At 40.6% G+C, this 12667-nt stretch overlaps 1 protein-coding gene across 13 annotated transcripts in view; it reads right to left on the reverse strand.

Moving 5' to 3' along the window:
* DLG2 (discs large MAGUK scaffold protein 2) overlaps nucleotides 1-12667 on the reverse strand; it is a 652065-nt gene that overhangs the window by 119220 nt on the left and 520178 nt on the right. For 12 of the 13 annotated variants that reach the window (XR_015060299.1, XR_015060300.1, XM_085889199.1 and 9 more), the window contains one exon: nucleotides 160-274. Coding sequence is in view for 11 of the 13 variants with exons in the window: in XM_085889199.1 (XP_085745325.1) it covers nucleotides 160-274 (115 nt within the window). In the remaining 2 variants the exon portion in view is untranslated. Of the gene's footprint in view, nucleotides 1-159; nucleotides 275-1970; nucleotides 2211-12667 lie in introns of those variants that run through there. The other variant, XM_085889210.1, reaches the window with a different exon arrangement.

The raw sequence follows: 12667 nt of genomic DNA on the forward strand, positions 1-12667 counted from the left end.
GCTTGTTGAAGAGTGTCATGTATGTTACAAGCACATTTTGAGGTGCAAGAGGCAAATAGACAAGTGTGTTAAGTGACAAAATAGTGAGTAACAAAAGAAGCAGCAGGTGATGCATGTGGTTCTTGCACAAAGATGCTGCCAAAATATTGTTTTGTTTACCTGACATATAAGGAACGCTTCTGACTTGTCTTGAGAGATCCAGATCCTGAACTGATGCTGCTGTTCATCATCTGTTCTCTCAGTTCATGAATTTTAGCCTCAAAACGGCTGTATTCTGCAGTGCATAACACATCACGTGCAACACTCATGTCACCACAGGAAGCCTCCAAAGGCAAGCTCAGAGCAACACATTGATTTCTTTCACAGTTCAATTTTCAGTGTGTGCGAATGATTTGTATAAACCGTTTCTATATTCCCACAATGCAGTATTTTAAGTGAGCTCACACTTGCTGGCTTCTCATAGCTGTTTTCATAATCGTGTTCTACATTGTCCCGTCTCTTTACTTCAATGACCTTGCTCATTGCACCATACATACATATTACATATATATATATATATATATATATATATATATATATATATATATATATATATATATATATATATACATACAGGGGTCTGTAAAAGTAGGTATACAGTCATGAAAAACAAAACGTGCTCACAAAACGTATTTTATTGATTATACAAGCATATCAATAATAATATACCAAAAATAAACATATCAATAATAAACATATTAATCCCTCAAATGTTCAAAATGTTGTATGTATAATGTTCAAACAAACGTATAATCCTTTCTGTATACCTACTTTTGCAGCTCCCTTTATGTGTATGTATGTATGTATGTATGTATGTATATATATATATATATATATATATATATATATATATATATATATATATATATATATATATATATATATATATATATATATATAGTAGATATATTCCATGGCACCAAAGGATATATGCATGTTTATAAATACATATGTACATATATACTGTATACATATATATATATATACACACACATATGTAAATACATATATATATATATATATATATATATATATATATATATATATATATATATACATACATACATATATACATATATATACATATATATATGTATATATATATATATGTATGTATGTATGTATACATAAAAAATATATGTAGTATGACTGTGAGAATCAGTGGTACAGCAAGATTGCAATCCCACCTCAAAATTGCAGCTCACGTGTGGCCTACAAGGCCTGACGGGTCTGGATCTCGGTCCTCTCTTTTTGTATCGGCAATGAGAATGAAATGCTCGAGGATTCCCGAGATGGTGTAGCATGTTGTCGATTGTCGAACAAAACATGTTGTCCGACTGTTACGGCCCTTACGAAGTTTTATTGCACATGTAATGGTTGTTAGCAGTTGAAAATCCAATTACGTTGTGGCCTAATTGGTTAGGCGGCTGTTTGACCAAACTGCCATGATATTTTATTGACAAGTGTGCCAAAAAGGGAAGCTCTAAAAAAAAAACAAAAAGGAAAAAAAAGGGTATGAAGTCTAATTTAAAAAAAAAAATGAAAGAAGAGTGCAGGGGAAGCCCAAATGCACACGAGACATTATTAGTGCGCAGGAAGGGGGGAATTGTGGCATTTGGCACAGGGCAGTTGAGAAACGCGAGAAGGAATGAGAAAATAAAAGATAAGTGGTAATGACAGCATTGAATAATAAAACACAAGGAAGAAGTAATCAAAGGGGAGAAGCTTCAACAATAGAATCATCCCCCCAAAACAGACATACAAACATTCAGAAACAAGGTATGATTTACTTGGTAATAAAATATTCCTCATAAAGGAAAGGATGAAACTTCATTACCAAACTCTCCAGTTATTCCAGCCTTTGGTACGAAGTCCAAACCCTTTCCTTACCAATCCCGAAATGAATCCGCCTGGCAAATAGCACGGCTTACCAGACAACAGCCGGGCAAAAGCACCCAGCTTCACTCAACAGCTCCACACGCAGGTCCCGGCACCAATGGATAAACATCCAGTTTCTCACAGGCACAAGGAAGGGCTGGGAGCGACGGCTCCTCTTCCCCCCAGTGTTCCCAACGCTGCTTCATGGAATGCTGGCTATTCCGAGGGCACTTCGGCCGCCCGAGGCGGACTGTGTTCTTACTTCTCAAGAGCACCAAGCCTGCCCTCCTGCTTTCGTTCACTCACAAGTGCCCTCCCATTTCACTTTCAATCTTTCTTTCCTTCATTGGCTTCTTTCTCTACGAACACAGTGCCCTGGCTCTTCAGAACCACAATTAGTGCACCATGCACGCGTACACACATACACACACCTTACCTTATCTTGCACATTACATGTACATTTCCAAGCACGCCGTGTACCACTGAATCAAGCTGTCATTCAAATACAAAAAGCTGTCATTTTAATGGATTTCCCACAAGCCATACTGTGTCCCCAAGCAACCACTATTGTCAATGTATTGATTGAATTTTTTTTTTTTTACTATCGTTAATGTATTGATTGAATTGTTTTTTTTACTATCGTCAATGTATTGATTGATTTTTTTTGTTGCTATCACCAATGTATTGATTGATTTTTTTTACAATCGTCAATGTTTTGATTGATTTTTTTTTTACAATCGTCAATGTATTGATTGACTATTATTTTTTGCTATCGTCAATGTATTGATTGAATTTTTTTTACTATCATCAATGTATTGATTGAATTTTTTTTACTATCATCAATGTATTGATTGATTTTTTTTACTATCATCAATGTATTGATTGATTTTTTTCTTTACTATCATCAATGTATTGATTGATTTTTTTTTACTATCGTCAATATATTGATTGATTTTTTTACTATCGTCAATGTATTGATTGAATTTTTTTTACTATCATGAATGTATTGTTTGATTTTTTTTACTATAATCAATGTTTTGATTGATTTTTTTTACTATCGTCAATATATTGATTGATTTTTTTTACTATCGTCAATGTATTGATTGAATTTTTTTTGTTACGATCATCAATGTATTGATTGAATTTTTTTCCTATCGTCAATGTATTGATTGTTTTTTTTTTCCTCTCAGGTCAGGTCAGGTATGCGAGCATGTGCCAGAACAGCGCGTCGCTGCGTCCACTTTCCGCCGGTACTCCAGGGACCTCCGTCTGGCCATCCCCCAGGCAGATGAAAGGCCCATCCCCATCTCCTTGAGATGCTGGTCAACCTGCTGCAACCACGAGGCACGTGGTCGGCCCATTGGCCTCCTCCACTCACGAGACTCCCTCGCCGAGAGAATCTGGTGAGAAGGATCAGCATCAGGAAAAAGAGCCACATCGTCAATGTATTGATTGATTTTTTTTACTGTCGTCAATGTATTGATTGAATTTTTTTTGCTATTGTCAATGTATTGATTGATTTTTTTTTACTATTGCCATTGTATTGCTTGAATTCTATTTGGTCTTGTTTTGTGACCTTGAAAAATTTGTATCAATCTGTTAAATGTAGGTATCTCCCTGTGCTCGTAAACGCCTGACTAACTGTTATAATATTTTCTTCCAATACCATTCCCACATATTTAGTAGTATTTTACTCCATGCCTGGTGTTGGCTTATTGGTTAACATGGTGGGCTTGAGGTCCTAAGGTCCTGAGTTCAAATCCTGTTTGGCTGTTGAAGTTGAATTAATAACAGGTAGGTCGACTCATCCTGTCATCCTTTTGAGGTCGGCAAAATGAGTACCAGCATGCTGGGATGATTGAGCCATTTGAGTATCCAGTTCAGAGTGGCGACCTGTGCAGTATTGTGCCCAATAGCCCAGGAGACTGCTTTGGCAGCACTTGACGCTCTGTGCAGAGTATGGTCTGGATGGATGGATGGATAGTACTCCACGATATTGATAAGTGCTGTGCTGTGTATAGTTGCTGCCACTGTTCTGATTATTTCACCTCCTTTTTAATTTCTCACTCTTGTGGATTGATGTCATCATGCAGCTGATCGAATACAAACACAATATTAATTGCCAATTAAATCATCAATTAATCCATTAAAATATTAGTCAGGTTCACTATGTTTTTTCGTTCAAAGTCTTGGTAGATTAGCAAACCTATACATTTTCGAAAACGTTACGACATGGGGAATCTAAAAATACATGTTTACATTTGCGGACATACCTGCATGGCCGCCATTTTGAAAAATCCCAAAATGGCCGCCACGGCGGTATGTCCGTAAATGTAAACATTGATTTTCGGATTTTCCATGTTATAACGTTTCCGAAAATATATAGATTTGCTAATCTACCAAGACTTTGAACGAAAATTAATTTACTGACATAGTGAACCTGACTATATCTTTCTGCACCTTCTTGCAGATGTTAATTTATTGCTGCTCATGTTATGAACCCAATTAGAGTCGTACATGCACACGAACAAATGTGCACAGAAAGGGCCAGATGAGAACCCATTTGAACGACGACACTGACACACACACACACACACACACACACACACACACACACACACACACACACACACACACACACACACACACACACACACACACACACACACACACACACACACACACACACACACACACACACACCTGCTTCCTCATTTTAAATGTGGATGGATTTAAAAAAACAGTCCAGTGAAGCAGCTGTTCTCTGCATCACATCCATATGCTCCTTCCATCAAATTCAATTGCTGCATTTCAGAGCACACTGTCTTCTAAAAGGGATGCCAGCTGTACCATCTGCATTTGATTGTGGTTAAAGATCTCATGGTATCTCACAACAAAGATTAGGTTTTAAACCGGTATCATAGCCAAGCTCCCAAAATTAACCATTACACTTGACAAGCCGATGACCAAGTTCACGATAAGACCTTTCCCTTCATTCATCCATTTCTGCAATTTCACTTCCATGGCAAGCAGCAGTATATTTCCTACATCACAAAAGCTCGATTGTATTTTATTCTAATTCTACTCCCACAAATGTATGGCATTTAATCTTTATGCTAAATAAAGAGGTAAAATATGTAAAAAAGGGAGAAAGCATATGCCTTGTAATTCCAAATTCATGAATTAGTTATTGTCGTTGTTGTTGTTGTTGATGAGAAATCATATTTTCTGGTTGATACGTTGCTGGAATTAATCATAGGCTAATTGCTTTCTCTGTTTCCATCGAAGAACATAAACTATACAGAAGAAAAAAACTTTTAAATTTCCAGTGATTCACATAGACCCATTTCCTTTGTCTGCCATTTTTGTGGATTCTGCCATTTTGCACTGGGACTGGCATGCTCTGTTTGTTGTGCTTCAAAATAGAGATTGAAACAGTAGTTCCAAGGAACCATTGGTGTGCAGTTTAGCTGCCGGATATACAACTCGAGATGTTGTGTTGGTCACCTGAGGGTGAGTCACTGTTGAAAGCTGGGCCTGTTCTCCAATCCGCTCTCTTTTATTTCGTTTGTCAAGAAGGGCGACCAGGGTTGCGTCAGGAAGGGCATCCGGAGTAAAACATGTGCCAAATCACTATGCGGATCATACGGATGATCCGCTGTGGCGACCCCTAACGGGAGCAGCCGAAAGAAGAAGAAGAAGAAGAAGAAGAAGAAGAAGAAGAAGAAGAAGAAGAAGAAGAAGAAGAAGAAGAAGAAGAAGAAGAAGAAGAAGAAGAAGAAGAAGAAGAAGAAGAAGAAGAAGAAGAAGAAGAAGAAGAAGAAGAAGGACATTTGTAATTGAGTCCTTGAATGACTATATTCTTTGTGGGTTTTTGTGTATTACACTAGATTTGCCTATTGTGAAATACATCATGCCTGTCACATGTTCACATTGTATCATGACCAAAAGTGATATCTTTTCATTCTATTTGTTTCTCTTTAATGTTATCTTTCTACCTTATCAACAATAAACCACAATGAACAATAAACTCTGTCGGGTGTTGCTTTCTCACCCCCATACAACTGGTTTCTTCCTGGCACACCACAGGTGTCTTCCCATCATCTGAAACAAGTGTTAGAGTTGGTACTATGCACTTTGTGAAGACATGGAAACTTCCAGCAGATTAAACTGACCCAGAGAGAATGATCGAGTGAACAGAGCAGAAAGAGGATGAGCAAGAGCAAGCAGCAGAGCAAGATTTTAGGACACATACATTGATACTGCCTCGGCCCATCACAGAATTAGAGTCGAGGTTTGCCAGAAACCTCTTCATATTCTCAAGTGGGAAAGGCACATTATTCAGAAGTAGCTGGGTATGAGAGGGTAGGGTAGGTGTAGGGAATGAGGGCCTGGGTACACAGGATTCGGAGGCAAACACAGAATTGAGGCATTCGGCCTTCTCACAAGCAGAGTCATCAGCGGTGCCATTTGAAGTGAGGGAAGGGATGGAGTCAGAGCATACACCAGAGACAGACTTGACAAGGTGCCACCAGGTCTTTTGAAAAGGAGACAGGTTTGAGAGTTCATCCTTGAGGTTCATCAGATGCTGTTTTCTGGCTTTCCTGAGAGTGGACATACACTTGCTCTGGACTATGTGGAATGATTTGAGTTTGCCTTCGGTCGGATTTGCCTTCCAGGAAAAGGCATTTTGTTTGAAGGCAACTTTCTCACCACAGGATTCTACATCTGGGATCCTGAGTTCGAATCCCACTTCACCATTGAATAAATACCAGATGGGGTTGAATCAGCCTGTCATCCTTCCGAGGTTGACGAAATGAGTGCCAGTTTGCTGGGGTGGTTGAGCCATTCGAGTGTCGTGCGTCGGAGTGGCGACCCATCTAGGATTGTGCCCAATAGCCCAGGAGACTGCTTTGGCAACACCAATGCTCTGTACAGAGTATGGTCTCAGTGGATGGGATGGATGGATTCTGTGTACCAGGGGCAAGAGGATAGGAATGATAACTGCAGTCGAGATGGTATAAATCTGTACATAAGAGAAAACAAGCTTGTGTGGAAGGATTCCCAGGCAGTATAAATATCAGGAGAGGTAGAAATGAAGGACCAGTCTTGACATAAGAGGGCAGCTTGCAGTCCCCTGCCAATCAGCTTGAGTGAACTGCCAGACTCTACGGTGCTGAGGAAGCTCTCTGACAATAGCCAGAAAGACATTGACTCTCACAAAGCACAAGATCAGATGAACCTTTTGGAACAGAAGAGGAGAGAATTTGGCAGAAAATTAATCATTACCAAGTCCAGAAGGGAGAACGTGCTATTGGGAGAAATCTGGGTCAGAAAGTTCACTGATTGGGTGAGGCACATGGGGCTGTAGAAGCAGAAAGGGAGCAGGACGCAGGGGAAGAAGAGAGGGGCCTGGATGCAAGGGAAGAAAGGGGCTGGGCCCACATATTTTTCAATATGGTCCACATCTTCTCAATAATTTCATGTTTTGAACATATTGTCAGAAATTCTGCCACGAATAAGACCAGGAATGCCAGAGATTTTGGTGACGTTATTTGCAGCAAAGAAGGGATTGCAGCTGGCACTAAGTAGTTCTGAGTTAAAGAACTAGAGCTAAAGGTCTGTGGCAACGATTGCATTCAAACATTACACAGTCTTGGCACAAGTCGTGAAAACATTACTCAAAATCACGCATTCCGAACAAAACACACCGGAAACTCAGGTGGGTAAAAAAGCAGATTTGTTGACACTCATGTAGATTGCATTACAGTGGAAGATACTGCAGGACAGGAAAACTATGGCGAACTTGTTAACATACTTAACTCCCATGAACACCACAAGCACCATAACAAGTACAAGGAAATTCCATAAAATGCAGGTTGTGCAGCATGTCATTGAAGATCTTGGTTGCCAGCACAAGGTAAGTCACGAGCATCTCAATGGCTCCCACAATGTAAAAGGAAGCAGTAAAGCTAGTTCTCAGACAGACAGCAAAGTCCGGCTGCACATCCAAATTCAGGCATTTGTGCTTGAGATGTCATGTAATAAGAACCATCAGTGGGGACAACATGATTGCTTGCTCCTGTGTACTCATAGATATTGCACAGCAGCAGCATATCACTGGCTGTACTGATAAGCCCCATTCACAGAAACATGATCATGGCCAAGATGTTTTGAAGGCAAGGCAGGTACACTTCCAAAAATGTGGCCACGCAGAGGGTAGGCTTTGCTTTGTCTCCAAGCTTTGCTCAGCTTCATGTTCCATGTCCCCACCCTCCACACTCCCCACGATGGATGATGGATGGGAGGCCATCCCTTCATACAAAGTGGTGCTGCCTGTGAAGGTACTTGTACAAGTCACCTGTGCCAACTTGAAAGACAAACTTCTAAAGTTATCAATCTGTTACAGTCATCTGATAAAACCCATGTATTAGATTCAGGCTGCAAATGTATTTGGCAACTTTTAGGATAATGAGAGCTTCCTCCATTTGTGGTGACAGATAAACATCGTTGTGGGTTTTTGAGTTCACAGCACGAGAGTCAAGGTATATGTACCTCCGCCACCTGAGGTGGATGGAGGTCATGTTTTCACCCCCGTCTGTTTATCTGTCTGTCTATCTGTGAGCAGGATATTTCAGAAAGTTATGGACGGATTCGGATGAAACCAAAGAGAGTTTGGGTATCTGCCAAGGAAGAATCCATTTGATATTGGGGAAGCTCCAGATCCAGATAGGAGAAAAAAAAATTCCAAGTCATTCACCATTGAGAGACAGGGCCAAAAACGATACACTGCATAGCATGATATTTCAAAAAGTTGTGCATGGGTGGTGACAAAACTTGTGGATGAGTTGGTTCGGTGACAAGAACAAGCTGATGAGATTTTGCTTCAGTTCTGGATGCAAGTCCAGCCTATCAGTGGGATACAAACATAAACTGTTCAGCCTGGCAGAGGTACGCACTCTCCCATTTTAGTCAATGTTTGTTTCCCTTCTAGAGCACTAGCACTGCAGCAGCATACAGTATATGCTTGATGATTCTCGTATAACGTCATTCTTCAGTGACTTCCTCAAGTAATCTCTGCCCTATTGCCACTGACTCAGCAGAACATGTCAATGTGGTATTCTGATAACACAGGACAGGAAAATCATGGCAAACTTGATAATGCACTTAACTCCCCCAAACCCCACAAGTGCTATCACTCCATGAGCTGAGGACCATTAGTCAAATTGTCCTTTCTTACATCGAGTAATATAGCATTTTGCAAGCTGGTGCTCGTTTTTGCCAACCTCAGAAGGATGACAGACCGAGGCAACCCCAACTGGTATTAATTCAACATCCATCCATCCATCTATTCATCCATCCATCAGGACCATACTCTGTGCAGAGCGTTGGTGCTGCTTAAGCAGTCTCCTCGGCTATTGGGCACAATCCTGGATGGGTTGCCACTCCGACACATGATACCAGCAAGCTGGCACTCAGTTTGCCTACCTCATAAGGATGAAAGGCAAAGTCAACCCCACCTGCTATTAATTCAACAGTCAAGTGAGATTTGAACTCAAGATCCTAGGATCCCAAGCCCACCACCCTAACCATTAAGCCAACTCCAGGCATGGAGTACAATTATACCTTTTGGATCCACTCAGTCTGCTAGAATTGCTCAGTAAACTGAGATAATGGCAATGTCAGCAGGTCCTGCCAGGATACTAGCTAATTATTTTCTGCACCCAAACTGAAACGAAAACAGCTGCGTATCAATGCAAATAACAAGGGATTAAGGTTGTTGTGTTTTCGAATGTGCAGTAAAAGCAAATGTAGTACCATTTCTTAATTAGCTGTGACAATGAAGCACTCAAAGCCATGGCCACCTGCCCTGAATACAATGAAGCACTCAAAGATATGAACATGGCACAAAGCCTTGAAATTGAAATCAAGGCAGAACAAACAGAGATTCGAGCATCGGTAAGGCCAGTCTGCCTGGACCTTCTTCCAGAAATGCAAACGGATCCACTAATGAGCTTAATCAGAAAGTTTGGAACCAACCGATTGCGAACTAAATCTAATTTCTGATTAATTTTCTTCATCACCGGTTTACGATGCAACCGCTTCACTCACCACTCAACCTTTGTGATTCAGATCAGAGTATAAAAAGTGTTCAGAACAAACAAATAACGGACGAATAAGTCAAATGCACATGACTGTTTGGAAACAATAGTATAATTATACAGAAGAGAGTTAGCATTTAACTGAATTAGTGGTGGCGATAGTAGCTTTTACAGATTCAGAAAGCAAAGTTAATTAGGAAAAGTTACCTTCGTTGCAACAGGATTATTGGTAACATTTTGCTCTGAGACCTTTGATTATATACTGTATTTACTTAGGATTCCATCATGTAAAGACTACACTGTTGTGATCATAAAGACATAAGAATATGAGGGTAAAATGGTAGGGAGAGGGAGAAGACAAGACAAGGAACAAGAAAAGAATGGTTTGTAGGGAAATAATTTTTTCAGCTATAATGTGAAATATTTATTCTCTTCCTTATTTTCTATGATAAAAATAACAATATTTCTCACCCTTTATCATTTCATTTTACCACTTACAACTCATCATGTTTTCAAACGTGGAACGAGCTGTGAAAACTGGGGTACTGATTTAAGGGCCTTCCCTGAAATATTCGTTCGTTGCCTTATGTTTTGTGACCCGTGTCATAAATTGAGCAGAGAGCCACGATGGTTTTATAATGCCATGAGTATATAACTACTACTGCTGCTGCTTGAGAATGGGACACCCAACTTAACGTCCATTCAAGGGGATGACTTACTTTGTGAAGCAAGGCCGAGCATGTGGAGCACTAATCTGATAGTCTGTAGTCTGGTCAGGTCAGGAATCGAACCAAGACAAGACAACTCAAAGGTACAGCTGTGGAGGCTATGGAGAGTAACTTCACATGTTACAATCAAATATTTTCCCATGAGAAATAAAACTGGGTGAAAGATTGCTTTTGCACTTCCAGACAATTTAACTGCTCAGAGTGGAAACAGCATCGTGTTTCCAGTAATGGAGGATGTGTGCATGGTCTGGTGGATTGATAAGAGGTTTACAGGATCCACAATATATTGGGTACTAGATTTATAATAAAATATAAAAATGTACTTTTACTTTCGAAAAGCAGAAGCAGCAATGAGTTGACCAATATTATAATGTAACTGGCAGGTACCCGTGGAAATTCCACAATAACGTAAGGTGAGACTTCAAATCACATCTGACATCGCATGCTACATTTAACCAGACTCAGTGGTGTAATGGTTAGAGCATCCACTCCGAGCCTGGGGAGGTTGTCATGTAGATTTTAACTTTCAATTTTATCAGTATCTCTGTATCACAGACGACTCATTAACCTTCCATTTTACCCATGCTGTATTCACTCTATCCTGGATTTCTCCATGCCTCTAAGTTCTCTTGCCATTCCAGCACTCTTCGCTGCAACTCTTCCTTTGAGTCTGCTGTTATGACCAAGACATCTGCGAATAGGAGATCCCACAGTTTTCTATCTCTGATGTTGTCTCTCAGCACATCCATCACTGTTACAAAAAGAAAGGGACTTGGTGTAGAACCCTGGTGGAGATCAACCTCCACTCTAAAATATTGTGAGTTCCCATTCAAAATTTCCAGTACTTTTCCTTTCCACTCCTTCAATATGACTCCAACTCTATTTCTCTTTCTCTGTTCTCCACAGTAATGTGACATGTTGCTTTCTCCTAGTTATTTTGTACTCTTCCCAGTCCATTTTGTCTCCTGTACACAAAATATATCAACTTTTATTGTCATCATGGTATCCATCAACTCTCTCTTCTTGCCTGTCATTGTTCCAACAGTTCATGTTCCAACACTGATGTTCTCACTTTTCCTCCACATGCCTCTTTAGCTGCAGCCATGGATTCTGTGGTACCATTTTCCCACTGATCACAACGGCCAGGGGGTCACTGCCACACATCACTTGAAGGGATGCCATGGACCTACCGAAACCACTGGATCCAAAATTCATGTTGTTGTTGGAGATTTTTTTTACCGTTGAAAACTCTTCCAATCACAAACCTGTCCAACAGGATGGGTATTTTATTAGGAGACAGCATCTCCTTCCTGGATGGCCATTGGCTCCCAAAAAGGAGCTCATCCATCCTTTGTCAGGTGTAACTTTTAGTTCTGCACGGTGTCATAATCACCCTCCCCACTGGCAAGTGTGCCAAGGAAGGACTTTTGTCGTGCAAGTCCTTCCTTGGCATGCCTGAGCTCCTGATCATGTACAAAGCTTTCATCCACAGCCTGATGGAGTATTGCTCTCTCCCCTGGGCTGGTGCTCCAGCCTCTCACCTTTCTCGGCTTCATGCTGTGGAAACCAAGGCATTTAAATCATTGGTATCTCCCGCGATGAGGCCGAGTCTTTGGGTCTCTCACTCTCTCACCGCAGGCTGGTCAGTGGTCTTTCCGTCTTCTACTGTCTCCTCTCTGGCCTCGCCCCCCACCCCCCCACTCTGTCTGCTATCTGTCCCGCCCATATTTCCACAGGGCATTCAAGGTCCACCAGCAACCCCCTTCTGGATAAACTACCAAAATCACGAATCACTGTTCACCTTCACTCTTTCATTCCTCTTTTTTTCCTGCCTTTGGAACAAACTCCCACACTCTCTTCAATCTCACTCTTCCCTCCGGGTATTCAAAATTGCTGTTCACCACCATTTCCTATCTCCCC

The sequence above is a fragment of the Eptatretus burgeri genome, chromosome 7 (assembly GCF_056783735.1).
Source record: "Eptatretus burgeri isolate ZD-2024b chromosome 7, Ebu_testis_v1, whole genome shotgun sequence".
Taxonomy (NCBI): domain Eukaryota; kingdom Metazoa; phylum Chordata; class Myxini; order Myxiniformes; family Myxinidae; genus Eptatretus; species Eptatretus burgeri.